The following is a 25,409-nucleotide window of genomic DNA, read 5'->3' as shown; positions in this document are numbered from 1 at the left end:
ATAGCAGTGCAAGGAGAACATTAAACATCTGGTTATTCTTCCTGTGAGGCTCAGTGTACCTTCTGTCTAGTTTACTGACTTGCTTGCTTTGAGTGCTCAGCATGGAAGTTTGCAGTACATGCATTATTGTTCTGTGTGATGCAAAGAACATCTGCAGTGCAACTGTGGCAGTAGAAGTCAGCCATTTGTTTTGAATTATTGCTTAGGTCCTTTTTGAAGAGTCTCTGATGTGCCAATCCACTTGTTTCTGTGAATTTAGAAACCAGCCACTGTGGAACATTGGGAAGCTTTTGAGGCAGTGACAAGGGTCTTCCTTTCCACCAGAACAAGAGGACACAGTCTCAAGCTGTGCCAGGGGAAGTTTACGCTGGAGGTGAGGAGAAAGTTCTTCCCAACAAGAGTAATTTGCCATTGGAATGTGCTGCCCAGGGAGGTGGTGGAGTCACTGTCCCTGGAGATGTTCAAAAAAGGCTTGGATGTGGCACTTGGAGCCATGGTTTAGTTGTCAGGAGGTGTTGGGTGACAGGTTGGACTTGATGATCTCTGAGGTCTTTTCCAACCTTATTGATTCTATGATTCTACTTCAACTTACTCAACACAGGGTGCATCTTCTGGGCAAAGTTTAGAGATAGACAAGCACAGCACAGGGCTGCATCTTCTCAGGTCAACTGTTAGGTGGATCATTAACTCCAAAGTTTGTAGTAGTCCTCTAGCTAGGATCACTGCTGGGTTTGCAGGGCAGTGCTGGAGTCACCATCCCTGGGGGTGTTCAAGCAGCCTGTGAAGCTGGTGCTTCGGGACATGGTTTAGTGCTGACCCCTCAGTGCTGGGTCCAGGTTTGGAGTGGATGATGTTTGAGGTCTCACCCAACCAGATGATTCTGCTATTCAGGATCTCTACAAATAACGAAACAGAGAACTCCAGTTACAAGTGGCTCACTAGAAAAATAGAAATGAAATAATAATAACAGGTTTTAAAAAATAGAAAGAAATGGGGTTTATTCCCTTTTTTGAAGTTTAATTGTGTTCAGTCTTCTGGTGTGTCTGTGATTTCCCACTAAATTCACAGAATGCTGAGGCTGGGGACCACTGAGCCCTGACTTCCCTAATATTCTGAATAACAAAGAGCAAAGTCTTCACTGGGTAGCAGCAATGCATATTTATAGAATCAAATACCACATTAGCTTGAGCATTAAATTACTGCAGTCTAATTACTAATGTTTAAATACCCAGTAGATGTTAATTAGATCTTTTTTCATTTCCAAAGGGATTAACTCACCACCACCACACTAGCCTGAGTGGAAGAAGCATGAGAAGAGCAGCATTTTCTCAGAGATAAGGAGAAAATTTTATGGTACCTCTTTTTGACCACTGATAACAGCAGTCCACATTAAAACTGTTGTATGAACTTGTCAGAAGAGAGTCACTGCAATAAATACTGCACTGAAGAGGTTTTCATTCAGTGAGACTTGGACATAGACTGAGAGCTGGGCAGAGAGGAACCTGTTGAGGTTCAACAAGAAGTGCAGAGTTCTGCACCTGGGCAGGAAGAATAAACTGCAGCAGGACAGGCTGGGAGGGGATCTGCTGCAGAGCAGATCACAGGAGGGTTGTGCTGCCATTCAGCCAGACCTGGAAAGGCTGAGAGCTGGGCAGGGAGAAATTTGTTGAAGTTCAACAAGGGCAAGGGTAGAGTCTTGCACTTGGGAAGGAACAAGCCCAGGGAGCAGTACAGGTTGGGGATTGAGCTGCTGAAGAGCAGTGAAGGGGAAAGGGACCTGGGGGTCCTGATAGATGGGAAGTTGACCATGAGCCAGCAATGTGCTCTTGTGGAGAAGAAGGCCAATGGCATCCTGGGGTGGATTAAAAGGACTATGGTGAGTAGGTCGAGAAAAGTCCCCCCTCTCTACTCTGCCCTGCTGAGGCTGCATCTGGAGTATTGTGTCCAGTTCTGGGCCCCTCAGTTCAGGAAGGACCTCAGGGAACTGTCTGAAAGAGTCCAGCACAGAGCCACAAAGATGATTAGGGCCATGGAAGATCTTCCTTATGAGGAGAGCCTGAGGGAGCTGAGGGCTCTTCAGATTGGAGCAGAGGAGCCTGAGAGGTGACCTCGTTGCTGTTGATAAAGATGTGCAGGGTGAGTGCCCAGAGGCTGGAGCCAGGCTCTGCTGGGTGATGCCCAATGCCAGCACAAGGGGCAGTGGTGGAAGTTGAGGCAGAGGAAGTTTCACATAAATATGAGGAAAAATGATTTCCCTGTGAGCGTGACAGAGCCCTGGAAGAGGCCACCCAGAGAGGTTGTGGAGTCTCCCTCTCTGGAGATATTCAAAACTCACCTGGATGTGTTCCTGTGTGATCTGCTCTAGGTGATCCTGCTCTGGCAGGGGGGTTGGACTGGATGAGCTTTTGAGGTCCCTTCCAGACTCTGGAATTCTGTGATTCTGTGATGAGAAGGAACTTCTTCACTGGGAGGGTCACAGAGCACTGGAACAGGCTGCCCAGGGAGGTTGTGGAGTCTCCTTCTCTGAAGACTCATTCCTGTGTGGCCTGTCTGCTAGTTTCTATGGTCCTGCTCTGGCAGGGGGGGTTGGGCTTGATGATCTCTGGAGATCCTTTCCAACCCCTAACATCCTGTTGCCTGTGATCATTTAGCAATTGCAGAGCAAGAGAAGGAAAAGGGAGGAAAGTGATGAGTTCTTTCTGCACTCATTGTTATCATACAGTGAAGTTTTATGTCTGTGTGAATGCATAGAGTTCAAGATAGAATAGAATAGAATAGAATAGAATAGAATAGAATAGAATAGAATAGAATAGAATAGAATAGAATAGAATAGAATAGACCAGGTTGGAAGAGACCTTCAAGATCATCGCGTCCAACCTATCATCCAACACCACCTAATCAACTAACCCATGTAACCAAGCACCCTGTCAAGTCTCCTCCTGAACACCTCCAGTGACGGCGACTCCACCACCTCCCCGGGCAGTCCATTTCAATGGGCAATCACCCTCTCTGTGTAAAACTTCCTCCTGACCTCCAGCCTGAACTTCCCCTGGTGCAGCCTGAGACTGTGTCCTCTTGTTCTGGTGCTGGTTGCCTGGGAGAAGAGACCAACCTCTGCCTGTCTACAACCCCCCTTCAGGTAGTTGTAGAGAGCAATAAGGTCACCCCTGAGTCTCCTCCTCTCCAGGCTAAGGAGCCCCAGCTCCCTCAGTCTCTCCTCATAGGGCTTGTGTTCCAAGCTGGAACTAGATGGAACTAGATGGAACTAGATGGAACAAGATGGATTAGTGGGTTTGGGAAAGGAAGAGTAAAAATCCTATCTTGAACAATGAGTATGAAAGAAAAATCAGAATTAATATCTACTTAGTTTTTGCTCTTGGTGAGACCATTACTAAACAGTAACAGGATGTCCCCTGGTTTTCCTTTCTCTGAGGTGCCACCAATCAGGACTTCAGAGAGTGTTGTCTTTTTGAGGATTAAAAATAGGAAGAAAAGGAAGGCTTCTGTACACACAGGTTAAAAAACCAAACAAAACAGATTGTTTAGGAAGAGGAATGGTGTATAGGGCTGTCTGGGCAGTGAATAGTTATGAATTTATAGCTGAAGCTTTTCTTTCTGGGAGTAGGAGTATGCTGTGTAGGCAGAGGGAAGGAACACCTCATCCCCTTTGTCTGGGGACAACCACTGTTGAATACAACCTGTGCTGACATCGTGTTCTCAGTTCTTAAAGTGATTTGTTTAGAGAGAAATGACTTAGTAGGTGATTGTAGTGGATTGAGCTAGTCCCTAACTTATATACTGATATTGAAAAGGAAAATTCCAGAGACATTTAGAATAGAATAGAATAAATGTGAGTATAAGATAAATAATGTAAGGGATTGGATAACAGAGTAACAATAGATAGGTTAATATTATTCCCTTGGTGTATTGAAAACCTTGCATCTTGCAGCAGAGGTGGTTCTTTTTGCATGCTGGTTTTTTGCTGCTCCACTTTGGCTTCAGGCTGTGCTATCCTCCCTCTGACCTTGGGCTTCCCTATTTTACTTCTCTAAAGGTGGGGCAGCAAGAAAGAGTGAGACTTGGACAGTCTGAGGGCTGGGCAGGGAGAAATGGAATGAAATTCAACAAGGGTAGAGTCTTGCACTTGGGAAAGAACAAGCCCAGGGAGCAGTACAGGTTGGGGACTGAGCTGCTGGAGAGCAGTGAAGGGGAAAAGGACCTGGGGGTCTTTGTGGGTGGAAGGATGATCATGAGCCAGCAATGTGCTCTTGTGGCCAAGAAGACCAATGGCATCCTGGGGTGGATTAAAAGGACTATGGTGAGTAGGTTGAGAGAGGTTCTCCACCCTCTCTACTCTGCCCTGCTGAGGCTGCATCTGGAGTATTGTGTCCAGTTCTGGGCCCCTCAGGTCAAGAAGGACCTCAGGGAACTGCTTGAAAGAGTCCAGCACAGAGCCACAAAGATGATTAGGGCAGTGGAAGATCTTCCTTAGGAGGAGAGCCTGAGGGAGCTGAGGGCTCTCTAGCTTGGCGAGGAGGAGCCTGAGAGGTGACCTCATTGCTGTTGATAAAGATGTGCAGGGTGAGTGCCCAGAGGCTGGAGCCAGGCTCTGCTGGGTGATGCCCAATGCCAGCACAAGGGGCAGTGGTGGAAGCTGAGGCACAGGCAGTTTCACATAAATATGAGGAAAAATGATTTCCCTGTGAGGGTGACAGAGCCCTGGAAGAGGCTGCCCAGGGGGGTTGTGGAGTCTCCCTCTGTGGAGATGAATTCAAGTCCTGCCTGGATGTTTTCCTGTGTGACCTGGTCTAGGTGACCCTACTCTGGCAGGGGGGTTGGTGCAAGATTCTACCCTTGCCCTTCTTGAACTTCAATCCATTTCTCCCTGCCCAGCTCTCAGCCTGTCTCAGTCTGGCTGAATGGCAGCACAACCCTCCTGTGTCAGCCACTCCACCCAGTTTGTGTCCTCAGCAAACTTGCCGCCAGTGCTCTCTGTGCCCTCATCCAGGTCATTGATGAATACATTAAACAGCTCTTGTCCCAGCACTGACCCCTGAGGGACTCCACTAGTTACAGGCCTCCAACTAGACTCTGTTCTATTGACCATAACTCTCTGCCCTCTTTCCTTCTACCAGTTCACCTCCACCTCACTACCTGACTGTCCAGACCGCACTACCTCAGCTTAGCTGCAAGGATGCTGTGGCAGACAGTGTTAAACGTTTTACTGAAATCAAGACAGACCACATCCCCTGCTCCACCATCATCTGTCCACCTGGTGATGACTTCCATGTGTAATGTTTACTATGCAGAGAGAATTTACTCTTCACAATTAAGAACTTATCTTTAATTGAAGAGCCCCTTGTTAGGGGTCAGACAGAAAGGGAATTGCTGCGCTGCTGCTGGTACACTGTTGGGTATTTTATTATAGTTCCTCTTGTGTGTCTTTTCCCTCAGATAATCCATCCTGGTGCATTCTGATGTTCTCCACAGGAGAACTTTTCCATTCCTTTGATCATTCCTGCTGCCTGACTATCAATCTTTTTTCATGATCATGTGTTACCCATCCACACATTCTGTCTCAGGATGTCTGCTCAGATGGTAGGCATCTGATAAATTACATATTAAATCTAGGTACTACCAGAAAGATGTTCTATATTTGTCTGTCTGTCTCAGAGTCAGTTGCTGGGGTTATTGAAAGAAAGTCTCTTGTACTTGCTTTCTCCTAGCTGACCCTAATTTTTCAAATTAGGTGAGGCAGACCATTCTCTCTCTGGCTGCCTTGTTCTTTTTTACCATCCTCTGACTTCCCAGCTGCAGGACTCTGCACTGAGCCTTGTTGAACCTCATCAGGTTCCTCTATGCCCAGCTCTCAGTCTGTCCAAGTCTCTGAATGGCCTCACAGCCTTCAGGTATCTCAGCCAAGCCTCCCAGTTTGGTATCATCAGCAAACTTGCTGAGCAGACTCTGTCTGTCCCCTCATCAATGTCTTTGATGAAGATGTTGAACAGGACTGGACCCAGCACTGATCCTTGGGGGACTGACTCCATTAGTTACAGCTCTCCAGCTGGACCTGGCACCATTAGCCAGCACTCTTTGGACTCTGTTTTGTAACCAGTTCCTGATCCAGCTTAAAAAAAGCAAACAAAGAACCACAAGCCAGACCACAGCATGCTAGCACACCAAACCTGAACAAGATGCCTTCAACTTCTCTGCAGGCTGCTTTTCCAGGAAGCCAGTTGTAAGCAGTTACATGGAAGCTTTTCCAGACTTGGGAGAAAAATTTCCAGGTGAAAAAGAACCCCAGGACATAATTATGTCCTGTAGCCCTGTGGGGAGGGGCATACAGCTGCAGTGCCAGTGTTCAGACACTCCTAATTCAGTGGGGCCCTTGAGTGTTTTACAGGCTGCTTTACAGTAACTGGGCATTACCAGGATGCTGCTGGTCTCTTCTCACAGGTCATTAGTGACAGAACAAGAGGGAATGGCCTCAAGCTGCCGCTGGGTAGCTTTAGACTGGACATTAGGAAACATTTTTTCCTGGAAAGAGTGGTCAGGGATTGGAATGTGCTGCCCAGGGAGGTGCTGGAGTCACCAAGCCTGGCTGTGTTTAAAGGTGGTTTGGATGTGGTGCTTGGGGAGATGGTTTAGGGGTGACCCTTGCAGAGTAGGGTTCTGGGTTGGACTTGGTGATCCTGAGGGTCTTTTCTGTGATTCTGAGATTCTGTGATGTGAGCAGTGACTTGAGTCTGGCTAAGACAATGTACAGAAGGTAAGTTTTGAACTGGTCTATATTCTTCCACTGGGAAGTAAACTGGGGACAGCTACTCCTAGGGCAGGATGCTTGCAAGACTTTGCTTACTCTTTTCCCCAACACACTTCAACCTGAATGTTTCTGTGATGCTGTGAAGTGTATGAAATGGCAGTGTGGTAGCAGCTCCCTGTGACTCTCTTGTCTTTCTCATGCCCACTTGTTCTGCTTTTGTGAGCAGCAGCCAGTTTGTGCTGTGCTCCTGTGCGGAGCTGTGCCCAGAGGCAGTGAATTCCTCTCTCGGGGCCAATCTGCTTGCAGCAGTTCCAATGTTTAACAAAGCCCTCTTTAAGATCTGACTTGCAATCACTTCTGCTGCGCTGCCACCACACCTTTTGTGTGCTGCAGCCTTGAAGTGTGGAGGGGTGATGAGGTCCTGTGACACTGGGAATGATTCTCTCTGCAGGGGAAGCCCGTGGGAACGCCAGATGCCGGTGCCTACTTCCGCGTGCTGGCAGAGCATGAGGTAGCTGCAGCCTTCACTTCACCCACTGCAATCAGAGCAATCCGTCAGCAGGACCCTGAAGCAGCCCTGGGGAAGCAATACCCTCTGAAGAGGTGAACTGAGGATACACTGGAAGTGGTTTCTTGCAGTAATAGGCTGGCTGAGCTAATAATAGCAGAGTGTCTGGAGCTTTGCCCACACCCCTCTGTCAGACCGAGTTGAAATGAGTTGTTGGCAGTTCAGGTGTGCTTGTATTGGCATGTAAATTTGATGTTGGCACTTTGGAGGAGGTGAAAGCTCTTAAAAACATCATGATTCTGAGGATAAGAGCTTTTACTGCTGAGTTAGGATTGCTCACTCAGTTTTACTCCACTCTGCTTACACCCTGTAATATGTGCCCTGTGAGGGGAGGCTGAGAGCCCTGGGGCTGTTTAGTCTGGAGAAGAGAAGACTGAGAGGGGATAAATCAATGTCTGTCAATATCTGAGGGCTGGGGATCAGGAGGGAGGGCACAGGCTCTGCTCACTTGCACCCTGGGATAGGACAAGGGGCAATGGATAGAAACTCCAGCACAGGAGGTTCCACCTCAACATGAAGAGGAACTTCTTCACTGGGAGGGTCACAGAGCCCTGGAGCAGGCTGCTCAGAGAGGTTGTGGAGTCTCCTTCTCAGAAGACTTTCCAGCCTCATCTGGATGCATTCCTGTGTGCCCTGTGCTGGATTCTCTGCTCCTGCTCTGGCAGGGAGGTTGGACTCAATGATCTCTGGAGGTCCCTTCCAACCCCTAACATCCTGTGAGCTGTGATCTTTGACCCTGTATCAACTTTGCAACTTGGTGCATTTCTCAAAATGCAGGGAGAATGACACAGTATCACCAAGGTTGGAAGAGACCTCAAAGATCATCAAGTCCAATCTGTCACCACAGACCTCATGACTAAAAGTGCAAGCCACAAGAAATGCACATCTGAAATAACCCTCAAAAGAGGAACAATTTTGGAGGAGAAAACAGACTTCCTGAAATGGGGAAGGCAGTGACTGGCACCAGAGTTGGGGCTGTTTAGTCTGGAGAAGAGAAGGCTGAGAGGGGATCTCATCAATGTCTGTCAATAGCCGAGGGGTGGGTGTCAAGTGGAGGGGGCCAAGCTCTTTTGGGTGGTGCACAGCAATAAGCCAAGGAACAATGGAGACAAACTTGAACAGAGAGGGTGGCAGCTCAACATGAGGAGAAACTTCTTTAGAGTGAGGGTGACAGAGCCCTGGAGCAGGCTGCCCAGAGAGGTTGTGGAGTCTCCTTCTCTGGACACATTCCAAACCCATCTGGATGCATTCCTGTGCAGACTACCCTGGGTGACCCTGCCCTGGCAGAGGGGTTGGACTCAGTGATGTCTGGAGGTCCCTTCCAACCTCTAAAGTAGTGCAATAACTGTGATCTCAGAAGACTTCAGGAGTGATGTGGTGCTTGGTAGAGTGCTTCTGCTGTTTCTCATGGCATGAGAGGTTATTTATGAACTGTTTTGTCATTTGCAGTATGTGTGTACTGGAAGAAAGAAGTTATTTGCTAGTTAAGAGAATTTTGGTGTGGAGTCTGACTCTGTGTTGGCCTCTTATCCTTTCTTCCTTAGCTCAACTCCTGGAGGTTTATAATTGTGTGTCTGGGTACAATCTGAGTGTTGTCTTTGTTGCTCATGTGCTGTGTAGGGAGGATTTGTGAGAGTGAAGGCGTGAACCCATCCTGTGTGACTGCTGCAGGAGGGAAGCAAGTCCTTGGGTTTGTAGCAAGAGGGTTTGTGCATGGCAGCTCTGCATTCAGAATTTATGCTCTGCCTTGGGGCAGGATTGTACCTGGTGGTTACAAACAGGCACTGAATACTTGCCTGAAGTATTTCAGATGGCCACAGCAGCTTTCCAGGGAAGGAGGTGCAGTTTTCCTTTGTTATTTATCTACAAAATGAAACCAGAAGTGTTATGTCCTGAATTTCCCTTTGGTTTAGATTTGATTTACCTAATTGATGTCCTTTGCAACATCTTGCAGGAACATGTTGAACTGTGCAGCAAAATAAGCAGATCCCTTCCAGCTTCTAATGCAATAACTTCACAGCTGTGCTATTGCTAGCAGCTTAACAAAGTCTCTATGCTGTGATTTAGTCATGTTTGTTAGTGTTGCAACCTGATCATTCCCATGGCCCTCCTCTAGACCCTCTCCATCAGGTCCATGTCCTTCCTATACTGAGAGCTCCAGACCTGCACACAGCACTCCTTAGGAAGAAGTTCTTCAGTACAAGGGTGGTGGAATAGGCTGCCCAGGGAGGTTGTGGATGCCTCCTCCCTGGCAGTGTTCATCTAACCTCCCAGTTTGGATGAGGCCTTGAGCAGCAGAGTCTGGTTTCGAACTATCCCTGTCCATGACAGAGATGTTGGAATGGATGATCTTTTTTTAGGATAGGATAGGATAGGATAGGATAGGGTAGGGTAGGGTAGGGTAGGGTAGGGTAGGGTAGGGTAGGATACAATAGGGTAGGGTAGGATAGGATAGAATAGAATTAAGCAGGCTGGAAAAGACCTTTGAGATCATCAAGCCCAACCTATCACCCAACACCTTCTAATCAACTAAACCATGGCACCAAGTGTCTCACCCAGGCTCTTCTTAAACCCCACCAGTGATTGTGACTCCACCACCTCCTCTAAGGTCCCTTCTACCCTGAGCCATTCTGTTTTTCTCTTTATCTGGAGCACTGACCAGAGGTATTTGTGGAATTTTGTTACCTTGTTTTCCTTTCCCCATGCAGCTCAAGATCCATACTTCTTTTAACATCTTTTATTTAAAGGTTCAGGACATTATTTGTAGCTGGTGAACGCTGTGACATGGACACACTGGAATGGTCAAAAAGGGTCTTCAAGGTACCTGTTTTGGACCATTGGTGGCAAACTGGTAAGTACTTTAAAAATGCTATTTATAGTATTTATATTTACAGTGTTTATCCTTAAGTAATTTCTCCCTCTCAATGAGGGAGGAGATGCTTTCGGACTTGTTTCTGGAGTCTGCAGGTAGAATTGCTTTCTATCTCCATGGACATTGAAATAGCTAAGACCCAAGTGTAAAAATAAAAATCCAAGGAGGAAGAATAGGCTTTTTGGAAGTGGTCTTAAAAAGGGACTTCAGGATGTATTCAAAACACAACATTTTAAAAAGCTGGGTAGGAGGGGAAAAAGAAAAAAGAATCACAGAATCACCAAGGTTGGAAAAGACCTCAAAGATCATCAAGTCCAACCTGAAGAAAAGGAAAAAAAAAGGCATTTTCCAATGCTTATGCTTAAACAGGGGAAAAAAGGAAAAGAAAACACCTGAATCTGCATTTTGGAATCATAGAATTGTTAGGGTTGGAAGGGACCTCAGGAGCATCTAGTTCCAGCCACCCTGCCATGGGCAGGGACACCTCACACTGCAGCAGGTTGCTCACAGCCACATCCAGCCTGGCTGCAAAAACCTCCAGGTATGAGGCTTGCACCACCTCCCTGGGCAACCTGTGCCAGTCTCTCACCACCCTCATGGGGAACAACTTCTTGCTAACATCCAATCTCAATCTACCCATTTCTAGTTTTGCTCCTTTGTCCCCAGTCCTATCACTCCCTGACACCCTCAAAAGTCCCTCCCCAGCTTTCTTGTAGCCCCCTTCAGATACTGGAAGGCTACAAGAAGGTCTCCTGGGAACCTTCTCTTCTCCAGACTGAACAGCCCCAACTCTCTCAGTCTGTGCTCATAGCAGAGCAGCTCCAGCCCTCTGCTCATCCTTGTGGCACTTCTCTGGACACCTTCCAGCACCTCCAGATCCTTCTTGGAACAGAGGCTCCAGAGCTGCACACAGTGCTCCAGGTGGGAGAATCACCTCCCTTGCCCTGCTGGCCACACTTCCATGACATGGATTTAAACTGGCATTTGACACACTTGTTTTGTCAAATTTTAGATTAGGCTTTCACACACCAGTTCATGGGGAGAGAGCTAAGTGCTGAAGGACTCAACATTTGTTGCTTTAATCCTTGTTAATGTATTGGTGAAATACTGAATCTCTGCTCATGCTAACATCATCATGTATGATTTGTGACATTCCTTGCCAAAATGAGTGGCACTGCTTCCCTCTGCAGCATTGCAGTCTTCCAGTCAGACAGACTCATCCTCCAGTCCTGAGTCCTCATGAGTTTTCTCTGCAGGATGCCTGGGAAGTGGATTCCCCTTTAGAAATGTAGGCAGAAATGTCTGGTTTGTTCCTCTGTACTGCTCCTGTGTGTGTTGGACATGCAAGAATGTGATGTCTGGGTTAGATACAGACTGTTCTTAGCTGTTCTCAGTTTCAGTGAATAGGTTTATTGTCATCTGGTACCAGTCACTGCCTTCCCCATTTCAGAAAGTCTGTTTTCTCCTCCAAAAATGGTCCTCTTTTGAGGGTTATTTCAGATGTGCATTTCACAGAATCACCAAGGTTGGAAGAGACCTCAAATATCATCAAGTCCAACCTGTCACCACAGACCTCATGACTAAACCATGGCACCATGTGCCACACCCAATCCCCTCTTGAATGCTTCTCCCTGCATTTTGAGAAATGCACTAAGTTGCAAAGTTGATACAGGGTCAAAGATCACAGCTCACAGGATGTTAGGGGTTGGAAGGGATCTCCAGAGATCATTGAGTCCAACCCCCCTGCCAGAGCAGGAGCAGAGAATCCAGCACAGGGCACACAGGAATGCATCCAGATGAGGATGGAAAGTCTTCAGAGAAGGGGACTCCACAACCTCTCTGGGCAGCCTGCTCCAGGGCTCCATGACCCTCCCAGTGAAGAAGTTCCTCTTCATGTTGAGGTGGAACCTCCTGTGCTGGAGTTTCTATCCATTGCCCCTTGTCCTGTCACAGGGAGCAACTGAGCAGAGCCTGTGCCCTCCCTCTTGACCCCCAACCCTCAGCTATTGATAGACATTGATTTATCCCCTCTCAGTCTTCTCTTCTCCAGACTGAGCAGCCCCAGGGCTCTCAGCCTCTCCTCACCAGGCAGTGCTCCAGTCCCCTCAGCATCCTTGTAGCCCTCCCTTGGACTCTCTCCAGCAGATCCCTATCCCTCTTGATCTGGGGAGCCCAGAACTGGATGCAGTATTCCAGGTAAGGTCGCAGCAGGGCAGAGTAGAGGGGGAGGAGATGAGCTTTCAGAAAGCTATTTGTCACTGAAGCTCTGTTTCAGCAAACAAATGGCTTGCCTCATGAAAGCACTTTAAATGTGTACCTGGGATGCAGTTGATGTTTCAAGTGTAAAGTGATATTCTCAACTATAAATTAGACTAAATGGACAAATTGATTGTGGGGATGGATATCCTTGTGCTACCCATTCCTGTTTTCAAATGAAAGGTACTGAGATAAGCAGCTCAGTGCTGGTGGTGTGGCACTGTGTGATGTCTTAAAGCTCTACTCCTACACAAGTGCAAAGCAGCAATGAAACAGTGAGTGGAGCATCCCTCCTCCATCTCTGGCACTGCCATTCTTCTCTGCTGCTTGGCCAGTTCTACCACGTGTGTGGCCACGTGGCAAGGAGGATCCTTGATTTAGGCAGAAAACTAACCTGGCTGAAAGAAGGAAAATTAATATCTTTTCAAAACCTCCATCAGGTAAATTCAGTTCCTTGTAAAAATGAGGAAGAGGAAAAAGGGAATGCATAGCCAAGGTGTAGAAGGATTAGGCCACACTTCTCTTTAAATGCCCCACAGTGAAGATAACTCTAATGTAGCTCAGGTGAGCTGTGCAGTGTCCATTTTTGCATCTAATTGCAGAATCACTGTTCTTCCTATAATGAATAATGAAAATGAAAAAGGCTGTCACATTGTGGTCCCCTTTAGCTATTGTCTGCGCTGTCTTTCAGACAATAAACACTTTCAAGCATGTCTGGAGTGTATGGCCCTGTTGTTGATTGAGCACCCGTGGTGCTACTGGACAATAGATAATCAGCTGTTCAGTCTGGAGAAGAGAAGGCTCCCAGGAGACCTTCTTGTGGCCTTCCAGGATCTGAAGGGGGCTACAAGAAAGCTGGGGAGGGACTTTTGAGGGTGTCAGGGAGTGATAGGACTGGGGGGAATGGAGCAAAACTAGAAATGGGGAGATTCAGATTGGATGTTAGGAAGAAGTTGTTCCCCGTGAGGGTGGTGAGAGACTGGCACAGGTTGCCCAGGGAGGTGGTGGAAGCCTCATCCCCAGAGGTTTTTGCAGCCAGGCTGGATGTGGCTGTGAGCAACCTGCTGTAGTGTGAGGTGTCCCTGCCCATGGCAGGGGTTTGGAACTGGATGCTCCTTGAGGTCCCTTCCAACCCTGACAATTCTGTGATTCTGTGAATAAACGATATAGAAAAAAAGGAGAATTTTATGTGGAAGCAAATAGTCAAACAAACAAAAAAAAGGCCTTTGAGTGTGTGCATGTGTATGTAAGGCACTGGCCCTGTTGTACAAATCCATCTGAACTGGAGAGTCTGTTTGATTAGTGGAGCTCTGTGGCTTCCTTAGTCACACTTCAAAAAAAAAGGATCTATTAATTTCCTCCTTGTAAAAGAGATTTTTCTGTGCTTTCTGAGTGATGTTTCTGTATTAGAGGTTTTGAGTAGAGAAGGTTAAGCAGAATAGAATAGAATAGAATAGAATAGAATAGAATAGAATAGAATAGACCAGACCAGGTTGGAAGAGACCTTCAAGATCATTGTGTCCAACCCATCAATCAATCCCACACCACCTAATCAACTAACCCATGGCACCAAGCACCCTATCAAGTCTCCTCCTGAACACCTCCAATGATGGTGACTCCACCACCTCCCCAGGCAGCCCATTCCAATTGGCAGTCACTCTCTCTGTATAGAACTTCCTCCTAACCTCCAGCCTAAACCTCCCCTGGTGCAGCCTGAGACTGTGTCCTCTTCTTGTGGTACTGGCTGCCTGGGAGAAGAGACCAACATCCGCCTGTCTACAACCTCTCTTCAGGTAGTTGTAGAGATCAGTAAGGTCACCCCTGAGTCTCCTCCTCTCCAGGCTAAGCAACCCCAGCTCCCTCAGCCTCTCCTCACAGGGCTGTGCTCCAAACCCCTCACCAACTTCATTGCCCTTCTCTGGACACCTTCCAGCAAGTCAACCTCCTTCCTAAACTGAGGGGCCCAGAACTGGACACAGGACTCAAGGTGTGGCCTAACCAGTGCAGTGTACAGGGGCACAATGACCTCCCTGCTCCTGCTGGCCACACTCTTCCTGATGCAAGCCAGGATGCCTTTGGCCCTCCTGGCTGCCTGGGCACACTGCAGGCTCATGTTCAGCCTACTGTCAACCAGTACCCCCAGGTCCCTCTCTGCCTGGCTGCTCTCCAGCCACTCTGACCCCAGCCTGTAGCACTGCATGGGGTTGCTGTGGCCAATGTGCAGAACCTGGCAGTTGGATGTGTTCAATCTCATGCCCTTGGACTCTGCCCATCTGTCCAGCCTGTCGAGGTCCCTCTGCAGAGCCTTTCTACCCTCCAGCAGATCAACTCCTGCCCCCAGCTTGGTGTCATCTGCAAGTAGGTTTTTTATGGCTCTGTATACAATCTAAGTGAGAAATGTCAAAATTAATTTCTCTTGGGTGTGAAGAATAGATAAAACCAACTATTTTCCCATGAGGCTTACAGTTACCTAGTAGAGGCTTTGCACTCTGTTTTGTAGCACACTAGTGGGATGAATGAGGCTGTTCTGCAGCCATCCTACCTCGAGGTATCAAACTGTTCTGATCTTCTGCCAAACGAAGGCAATCGAAATTGCACACAGCCTGATGGGCAAAGGTGATACTTCAGATGTGGCAATCTCTCTAAGCAGTGACTGAGCAAGCATATCTTAACTGAAATTCTTTGATGCATGTTCTCCACCCAAGTTTGTCAGACACTGAAAAACTCCTTGTAAGAAAAGCAGGGAAATTTTTGATTACAAATCACTCAACTTTCATACCTTACCTAAACTTTGACGGGGTTTTTTTAGTATCATAGTATCAGTCAGGGTTGGAAGGGACCACAAGGATCATCTAGTTCCAACCCCCCTGCCATGGGCAGGGACACCCCACACTACATCAGGCTGGCCACAGCCTCATCCAGCCTGGGCTTAAACACTTGAGGGATGGGGCCTCAACCACCTCCCTGGACAACCCATTCCAGGGCTTCACCACTCTCATGCTGAAGAACTTCCTCCTCACCTCCAGCCTGCATCTCCCCACTTCCAGCATCATTCCATTATCCCTAGTCCTATCACTACCTGATAATCCTGATTATGGATTTTGGAGCAGCTCTGTTACAAGGACAGGCTGAGGGAGCTGGTGCTGTTCAGCCTGGAGAAGAGAAGAGGAGGCTCAGGGGAGGCCTGCCAGTACCTGAAGGGGGCTACAGGAAGGATGGAGAGGGACTCTGCAAAGGTCTGCAGGGACAGGGACAGGTGCAATGGCTTCAAACTAGAGCAGAGCAGATGTAGATTGGATGTTAGGAACAAGCTATTTACTATGAGGATGGTGGAACAGGTTTCCCAGGGTGGTGGTTGAGGATCCTTCCCTGGAGATATTCCAGGTGAGGCTGGAGGAGGCCCTGGGCAGCCTGATCTAGTTGGGGATGTCCCTGCTGACTGCAGGGAGGTCAGACTTTATGAGCTTTGGAGGTCCCTTCTGGCCCAGACCATTCTATGCTTCTAAAATAGACCCCTGCTACTCACCATTCGTTGCCATTCTTCATGCACCTGTTATGTATTGTGTTGAGGAGATGTGCACTTAAATTCACAAGAGGAGTAAGTCAGGAATGCAGTCAGGTGGAGGAAAACTAGATGATAATCACCATCACTGTTGGCTTTGCTGCTGCATCTGTCATTCTCCTCGGAAAGGAGGAGTGAAATGAGATACCAAATGATGCATGAAAAGAGGTTTTGAAGTTTCACTGCTAACCAGCAAAGCCATTCACAGTTTAGGATGACAGATTGTCTTTAATCTAACCTAATTGGGCATAATGTCTGAATTGGATTTAATTTCACACTTGCTTTCTGACAGCTGGGATGAAAACTCTTATGGCAAAACTCTTCAGTGGATGGTTTTGAGCCCTTGCTGAAGGCATGGCTGAGCTGTACTGTACAGAGGCTGAAACAGCTTTCTGAAATTATCTTCCAAGACCAGTAAACATAAGACTAAACTGATGCTTGGGATCCCAGCCTGCAGCATGGCTGTCCAGAAAGAACTTGTCAGGTTTAACAGTGCTGAAGGATGAAGGAAATGAGATCTGTATGACTACTTGATGATCTGGCCCCTGAATCTTCAGGACCTTCCCAGCAGATATTGTTTCTCTGAAGTGTTAGGTTTGGTTCTGTATTGGTTTTAGAGTGGACAGAAGCTCTTCTACCCCTTCCCACAGGAGTAAAAGAAAACACTCCACACAGGATTGGGAAGAATTGGAAATTTAAATGGAAGCTCTATACAGCTGTGTATACAGCAGTACAAACCCGTACAAAATACACAAATCCATATTCAACCTCGACCCAGTTCTCCATTCTGGGCTTACCAAAACCTCACTCCCCTCCAGCCAGGTCAAACCTCCAGGCCTCAATGCCCTTCCCCCCATAACTCCCTTCCCAGGCCCAAATGATGCAGGAAAAATGACCCAGGCTGCTCAAGGCCAAAAGCCTCCTCCAGAATACCAAACAAGAGCTAGCAGTCTGTGCTGGGAGCAGGAGAGAAGGTGTGGAAAGGGCAGGCTGTGATTTTTATTATGAGTGCTATAATTCATCTGGTATTATGGGTGCCCAGTAGCTGTTGCCATACAAGAAAGCACATTGCTCTTACATTATTCACAGAATCACAGAGTGCCAGGGGCTGGAAGGGACCTCGAAAGCTCATCCAGTCCAACCCCCCTGCCAGAGCAGGAGCACCTAGAGCAGATCACATAGGAACACATCCAGGCAGGTCTTGAATATCTCCAGTTCACATGGAGCTTCCTGTGCTTCAGCTTCCACCACTGCCCCTTGTGCTGGCATTGGGCATCACCCAGCAGAGCCTGGCTCCAGCCTCTTGGAACTCACCCTGCACATCTTTATCAAAATGAAGGAGGTCACCTCCTAGGCTCCTTTTCTCCAAGCTAAATAGCCCCAGCAACCTCAGTCTCTTCCTCATAAGGAATTCTTATTGAATTCTTCATTCCATCCTTTCTGGCATAATTAAATTGACCATAAATTGAGCAATTAAATTAAAATGGAGGGAGCATGTGCAAAGAATCTCCTCAGAGCTGCTTTCTTGCTGTATGGATGGATTTGTTATCAGCTGCTGCCTTTACCCTTCCACAGGCCCTGCCTTCCATTTGTCAGTGCTATCTTCTGCTGTAGTGACTCCAGTCAACCAAGATGACAGCACTGCCAGGGCAATGGTTCAAACCATCTCTGCCATAGTGAGAGTTTAGTGTGTTGTATCTATTGCGTTCATCACTGTGTCAGAGTATGACAATTGCTCCTTCCCCTTACCTTTTCTTTCCCCTTGCTACCTAACAACTTCCCACCTCTTTGCTTGCTTTTGGAAGCAGATAGCCTTACAGATAGCATTATAGAACTGGCTTGATGGCCACACCCAAAGAGTGGCTGTCAATGGCTCCATGTCCCAGTGGAGGCCAGGGACAAGGAGAGTTCCTCAGGGATCAGTCCTGGGACCAGGCTTGTTCAACATCTTTGTGGTGCCATGGACAGTGGCATTGAGTGCACCCTCAGCAAGTTTGCTGATGACACCAAGCTGTGTGGTGCAGCAGACACGTTGGAGGGAAGGGAGGCCATCCAGAGGGACCTTGACAGGCTGGAGAGGTGGGCACAAGCCAACCTCATGAAGTTCAATAAGAGTAAGTGCAGGGTCCTGCATCTGGGTCGAGGCAATCCCAGGCACAAATGCAGGCTGGGCAGGGACTGGCTGGAAAACAGCCCTGAGGAGAGAGACTTGGGGGTGCTGGTGGAGAAGAAGCTCAACATGAGCTCTCAGTGTGCACTTGCAGCCCGCAAAGCCAATCAGATCCTGGGCTGCATCAAGAGAATTGTGGCCAGCAGGTCGAGGGAGGTGATTCTCCCCCTCTACTCAGCTCTGGTGAGACCCCACCTGCAGTACTGTGTCCAGTTCTGGAGCCCCTATTACAAGAGGGATCTGGAGGTGCTGGAACGTGTCCAGAGAAGGGCCACGAGGATGAGCAGAGGGCTGGAGCTGCTCTCCTATGAGGACAGACTGAAGGAGTTGGGGCTGTTCAGTCTGGAGAAGAGAAGGCTCCCAGGTGACCTAATTGTGGCCTTCCAGTATCTGAAGGGGGCTACAAGAAGGTTGGGGAGGGACTTCTCAGGATCTCAGGTAGTGACAGGACTAGGGGGAATGGAATGAAGCTGGAGGTGGGGAGATTCAGGCTGGAGGTGAGGAGGAAGTTCTTCCCCATGAGAGTGGTGAAGCCCTGGAATGTGTTGTCCAGGGAGGTGGTTGAAGCCCCATCCCTGGAGGTGTTTAAGCCCAGGCTAGATGAGGCTCTGGCCAGCCTGCTGTAGTGTGAGGTGTCCCTGCCCATGGCAGGGGGGTTGGAACTAGATGATCCTTGTGGTCCCTTCCAACCCTGACTGATACTATGATGCTATGATACATTACTCTCTTAGTGCAGCTGAAACTCTAATATGAATGCCAGGCTGCAATGTATTTTCCCTGAGTCCTTCCCATCAGCAAATGCAATACTTCAGCAGTGTGACAGAATATTATGTTGAGCAACATGAGACATGGTCTGCAAATTATCATGTCTCAGGAGTGTAAGTGGTACAGGACATTTTTCATCCCTGAACTGAGTTGTTTCAAAACTAATTCTTTTGATTGAGCTTGACTGTTGACTCCAAATGAACAGGACAGCTTTGAGCTCAGAACTTACTCTCTGCTGCTCTGCATCATTTGGCAAAGCATAGTCTCTACAGGCCAGGCACAAATGTAGGTGGAAGCTTTCTGATGGATAAAGTAAGTCAGACCCTGACTGATTCCCCTTGCTACTCTTGTGAGTGCACTTCTTGCTTCTGCATCAGCAGCACCATCTCTGACCTAAGAATTGCTTTCAGAGGCACAAACGCAACAGACTGTATCAGGATATTCATTAGTCATAGAATGGTCTGGATTCGAAAGGACCTCCAAAGGTCCTCCAGTGCTGACAGCAGGGACATCCCCAACTAGATCAGGCTGCCCAGGGCCACGTTGAGCCTCACCTTGAGTATCTCCAGGGATGGAGCCCAAACCACCTCCCTGGGAAACCTGTGCCAGTCTTCCACCACCCTCATAGTAATGAACTTGTTCCTCACATCCAATCTAAATCTGCTCTGCTCGAGTTTGAAGTCATTGCCCCTCATCCTGTCCCTGCAGGCCTTTGCAAACAATCTCTCTCCACCCTTCTTGTAGGCCCCCTTCCAGTGGGGTTCCTTGAGATGAAGTAGCCTTACAATTAGAAAGAAAAAAGAAGAGCGGGACGAAAGAAAGAAGGCTCTGAGGGCTCTTTTATTGCATCCGCCTTTATCCTGATAGTAAAAATGTGAGGAGGGACTTGGGGCACTTTAACAGCTCTGATTTTAAGGTGATTTCTCACCAAGTCTCTCTTCCAGGTCTCAGTGAAGTGCTTGTCATTCTTTTCAGAGGTGTCTGTGTTCATTCCACTTTAACTCCGAGCAGATGCTGCGCATAGCTACAGACGAGTTGTGAGCCACAGCTCTTCCACAGAGCTGTTTCATTCCCAGATTGTAAAGGTGTTATGCAAAAAGGAAATTGGCCCTATAATGCAGTTGTGCCTGGAAAGTTCCAGAGCCAGAGGGTGAGCTACCTTGCTGCTGTAGGCAGAGACAGCATAGCACCTAAATGTTGGCAGAAGGGACTGAGTGGAAGCTCTATCTTCTGTTCTCTTCCTTACATTAAATATATGCAGCTTCCTAAAGGCTTCAGCGCTGGAAAGCTGTCTAGACACTGTGAATTCACTTCAGAGGATCTTTCACTATAAGCAAGTGAGCATGAGGTAAGGGGGGAGGTGTTTGGACATTGATAAAGCCACAGTAGCTGGAGGTGGGGAGATTCAGGCTGGACGTGAGGAGGAAGTTCTTCACCATGAGAGTGGTGAAGCCCTGGAATGGATTGTCCAGGGAGGTGGTTGAGGCCCCATCCCTGGAGGTGTTTAAGCCCAGGCTGGATGAGGCTCTGGCCAGCCTGATGTAGTGTGGGGTGTCCCTGCCCATGGCAGGGTGGTTGGAACTAGATGATCCTTGTGGTCCCTTCCAACCCTGACTGATACTATGAAAGTAAGGGGCAGGTGAATTACAGTTTCCCTTTGGCAAGCATTATCCTTCTTCAAGCTGTTGCTGTTTTAACCCCTAACATTCTGTGACTCTGTGATTCTGTGAGACGTAGAAGTTCCTCAGTTCTGAACCTTATTTCTCCTGGATTTTTCTTTTGTTATTTTTGATGTGCTGAAGTAGAAGCTAAACCTACAACCAGTAAATACTTAATGACACTAAGAACAACCTTAACTGCCATGCATTTGTCTTCTCTTAACAGAATCTGGTTCTGCAATTACTGCTTCCTGTATTGGTTTGGGACACTCTACAACACCTCCCCCTGGACAGGCAGGAAAACCAGTGCCAGGATACAATGGTAAGACTCTACTCTGCCCTGCTGAGACCTCATTATATTGCATCCAGTTCTGGGCTCCTCAGTTCAGGAGGGACAGGGATCTGCTGGAGAGAATCCAAGGGAGGGCTATGAGGATGCTGAAGGGACTGGAGCACTGCTGGTGAGGAGAGGCTGAGAGCCCTGAGGCTATTCAGTCTGGAGAAGAGAAGACTGAGAGGGGATCTGATCAATGTCTATCAATATCTGAGAGTCAAGAAGGAGGGGACAGGCTCTGCTCACTTGCACCCTGGGATAGGACAAGGGGCAGTGGATAGAAACTCCAGCACAGCAGGTTCCACCTCAACATGAGGAAGAACTTCTTCACTGGGAGGCTCACAGAGCACTGGAACAGGCTGCCCAGAGAGGTTGTGGAGTCTCCTTCTTGGGAGACTTTCCAGCCCCATCTAGATGCATTCCTGTGTGACCTGTCTGGAAGTCATTTGCATGCAGAGGCTGCAGCCACTGAATTCTGAATGCAAAAGTATTTTCCTACCTGGGAACCCTGATTGAAGACAGTGTTCTGAAAATAATTACATTTAAGATCAAACCATCTTCAGGAAAAGTGCTGACACTATGTAATACACTATGTAATCATTAGACAGAAAGACATTAGACAGAAAGAGCTAAGCTTATTTTTTTCTTCTAATATATGGCAGTGGATGTGAGCATTAATAAACCATTTTCAGTAGCTCTGGTTTTTGACATTTACAATAGTAGCATGAAGACAAGCAATAGAATCATAGAATTGTCAGGGTTGGAAGGGACCTCAAGGAGCATCCAGTTCCAACCCCCCAGCCATGGGCAGGGACACCTCACACTGCAGCAGATTGCTCACAGCCACATCCAGCCTGGTCTTCAAAACCTCCAGGCATGAGGCTTCCACCACCTTCCTGGGCAACCTGTGCCAGTCTCTCACCTCCCTCATGGGGAACAACTTCTTCCTAACATCCAATCTCAATCTCCCCATTTCTAGTTTTGCTCCATTCCCCCCAGTCCTATCACTCCCTGACACCCTAAAAAGTCCCTCCCCAGCTTTCTTGTAGCCCCCTTCAGATCCTGGAAGGCCACAAGAAGGTCTCCTGGGAGCCTTCTCTTCTCCAGACTGAACAGCCCCAACTTTCTCAGTCAGTCTCCATAGCAGAGCAGCTCCAGCCCTCTGCTCATCCTCATGGCCCTTTTCTGGACATGTTCCAGCACCTCCAGATCCTTCTTGTAACAAGGGCTCCAGAACTGCACACAGTGCTACAGGTGGGTAGCTTAAAACAAACATTAAAACACAGCTGTGAAGTTTGCCCAGTGGAAAAATCTAATTGCATCTCACATCCTATCAGATGAGAGGCCTAGGGAACACTGGGACAGGCTTCCCAGGGGGGTTGTGGGGTCTTCCTCTCTGGAGGGATTCAAGTCCTGCCTGGATGTGTTCCTGTGTGATCTGCTCTGGATGACCCTGCTCTGGCAGGGACTGGATGAGCTTTCAGGGTCCCTTCCAGCCCTTAACAATCTGTGATTCTGTGCTGAAGGCTGAATGTTGATAAGGTCATGAGATTATCCTGTTTGGCACTCCCACATTCATTAATTCCTTTTGTTGCTTGATCTATTGCCACCCTGAAATGTGACATAAGTTGATATCCATGAATTACAGACACTGTCCTCTGCCCAAAAATACACCACTTAACAGGACCTCCTTTTCTATATTACTTTTTTTACAGTGATGATTCTGGATGAAAATAAGGAACCAGTGAAAGCAAAGACTTTGGGAAATATTGTGGTAAAGTAAGTGAACCTAAGTATCTCACAGTTAAGAGGAAACTCTTACTTGGGTTGATTGTCTTTTGTCTAAAGCTTTTATAGAGAGAGATAATAATAGATAATAGAATAATAGAAGTAATGAGGGTTGAAAAGCAAGACTGTCTCTGATATTGATACCAAACTGCCAGAAATTCTTGTGTCCATTTAATGTTGAAAAACTGTAGGTGAGACTGTGTGAGCAAATGAGCTGAGTGAGTATGCATGGAGTCATAGAATCAACCAGGTTGGAAAAGGCCTTAGAGATCATCAAGTCCAACCTATCTCCTAACACCTCCTGACAACTAAACCATGGCTCCAAGTGCCACATCCAGTCCTTTTTTGAACACCTCCACTGATGGTGACTCCACCACCTCCCTGGGCAGCACATTCCAATGGCAAAGGCAGAGAGGGACCTGGGGGTACTGGTCGATGGTAGGCTGAACATGAGCCTGCAGTGTGCCCAGGCAGCCTAGAGGGCCAATGGCATCCTGGCCTGCATCAGGAACAGTGTGGCCAGCAGGAGCAGGGAGGTGATTCTGTCCCTGTACACTGCACTGGTTAGGCCACACCTTGAGTCCTGTGTCCAGTTCTGGGCCCCTCAGTTTAGGAAGGAGGTTGACTTGCTGGAAGGTGTCCAGAGAAGGGCAAGAAAGTTGGTGAGGGGCTTGGACCACAGCCCTGTGAGGAGAGGCTGAGGGAGCTGGGGTTGCTTAGCCTGGAGAAGAGGAGGCTCAGAGCAGACCTTACTGCTGTCTACAACTACCTGAAAGGAGGTTGTAGCCAGGTGGGGGTTGGTCTCTTCTCCCAGGCAACCAGCACCAGAACAAGAGGACACACTCTCAAGCTGTGCCAGGGGAGGTTTAAGCTGGAGGTTAGGAGGAATTTTTACACAGAGGGAGTGATTGCCCATTGGAATGTGCTGCCCAGGGAGGTGGTGGAGTCACCATCACTGGAGGTGTTCAGGAGGAGACTGGATGGGGTACTTGGTGCCATGGTTTAGTTGATTAGGTGGTGTTGGGTGATAGGTTGGACTCGATGACCTTGAAGGTCTCTTCCAACCTGGTCTGGTCTGGTCTGGTCTGGTCTATTCTATTCTATTCTATCTCTCTGTCTATGGAGAATTTTTTTCTCACATTGTAATGGGTTGGGGCAGACCCCCTCCCCCCCACAGGAAGAAATAACAACTCAGACAAAGGGATTGCAAAAGTGATGGAAAGTTTAAATAGGAAAACAATTTAAAACAAACACCAATGAAAGCTTTACAGAGAACCACAAGCACCGTGACAAAGAGAGAGATCCCAGAACATGCCCAAGAACATCCCATCCCCACCTGGGGGTACACCCAAACCCCCCCAGGGCTCTTTCCTCCTCCCCCCAACCCAGCCTTGGGCCTGGGCAGGCCCAAGGGAGGTGGCTCACACCATTTTACCTAGGCTGCAGCTGGGGACGAAAGAGGAAGTGAAGACCCCGCATGGGCATTTTATAGGGGAGCAGGGCATTATGGGAGTGAAATACCTGCCTGTGACCACCCCCTGGGCTGGGCCCACCCCTTGGGACCTCCCAGGTGTGGTCTATGCAGTGGCATCCGGGCCAGCACCCAGCCTAAACCACCACACACATCCAGCCCAAACCTCCCCTGGGACAGCTTGAGACTGTGTCCTCTTGTTCTGGTGCTGGGTGCCTGGGAGAAGAGACCAACCCCCACCTGGCTACAACCTCCCTTCAGGGAGCTGTAGAGAGCAAGAAGGTTTCCCCTGAGCCTCCTCTTCTCCAGGCTAAGCAACCCCAGCTCCCTCAGCCTCTCCTCACAGGGCTGTGCTCCAAACCCCTCCCCAGCTTTGTTCCCCTTCTCTGGACACCTTCCAGCAACTCAAAATCTTTCCTAAACTGAGGGGCCCAGAACTGGACACAGGACTCAAGGTGTGGCCTAACCAGTGCTGAGTACAGGGGCAGAATGACTTCCATACTATTTCTGATCCAGGCCAGGATGCCTTCCCTTCCATTGGCTTTATTTCTGTCACAGTTACATGTGTTAAAGAAATGTGTTATGTGTCAAGATCTCATACCTTCCATACCTGCTTGAGGAGTCCTGCAGCAAGCATGATTGCTGGGTGTGCTTCCTTCAGTTATGAAGAAGTTGACCATTTTCTTAATTGTTGGCATGGAATGGAGCCTCCCTGAGGTGCTGCATGAGCAAGACATCGGATTATTCCCTTCACTGTTTTGTCATTCTCTTTGGTGAAGCAGTGCAGCAGTGCAGATTGACAGGCTTTGATTCATGACTGTGATGCTGCCTCCTCTTTCCCTATCTCTGAGTCCCAACTGATGCACGTTTTTTAGAGGAGGAATGTGTTGTTTTCTCTGTGCAAACAGCAAGATGGCTCTGTGTGCTTTGCATGAAACAGTGTTCATTTGGGGAAGTATTTGGATAAAATACATATAGGAAAAGGCTGCAGCAACAGTAAAACAGAAAGAAAAGAAAGAATTAACCTGTGCTGTGCATTGTGTAGCTCACAGAGTCACAGAATTGTCAGGGCTGGAAGGGACCTCAAGGAGCATCCAGTTCCAACCCCCCTGCCATGGGCAGGGACACCTCACACTACAGCAGGTTGCTCACAGCCACATCCAGCCTGGCCTTCAACGCCTCAGGGATGAGGCTTCCACCAC

At 48.1% G+C, this 25,409-nt stretch overlaps 1 protein-coding gene across 3 annotated transcripts in view; it reads left to right on the top strand.

Annotated features, from left to right (window-relative positions):
- Positions 1–25,409, top strand: part of ACSS3 (acyl-CoA synthetase short chain family member 3) — a 78,755-nt gene that overhangs the window by 37,095 nt on the left and 16,251 nt on the right. For 2 of the 3 annotated variants that reach the window (XM_068168121.1, XM_068168123.1), the window contains exons 8-12: positions 260–373; positions 7,215–7,366; positions 10,079–10,182; positions 20,841–20,936; positions 22,664–22,727. In XM_068168121.1, the coding sequence (XP_068024222.1) occupies positions 260–373; positions 7,215–7,366; positions 10,079–10,182; positions 20,841–20,936; positions 22,664–22,727 (530 nt within the window). The remainder of the gene's footprint in view (positions 1–259; positions 374–7,214; positions 7,367–10,078; positions 10,183–20,840; positions 20,937–22,663; positions 22,728–25,409) is intronic. The other variant, XM_068168122.1, reaches the window with a different exon arrangement.

The sequence above is a fragment of the Melanerpes formicivorus genome, unplaced genomic scaffold (assembly GCF_026170545.1).
Source record: "Melanerpes formicivorus ecotype bairdi unplaced genomic scaffold, bMelFor1.0.p_v2 SCAF_132, whole genome shotgun sequence".
Taxonomy (NCBI): domain Eukaryota; kingdom Metazoa; phylum Chordata; class Aves; order Piciformes; family Picidae; genus Melanerpes; species Melanerpes formicivorus.
Note: the sequence above shows the minus strand (reverse complement) of the source record. Positions and strands in the feature narration are given on the sequence as shown.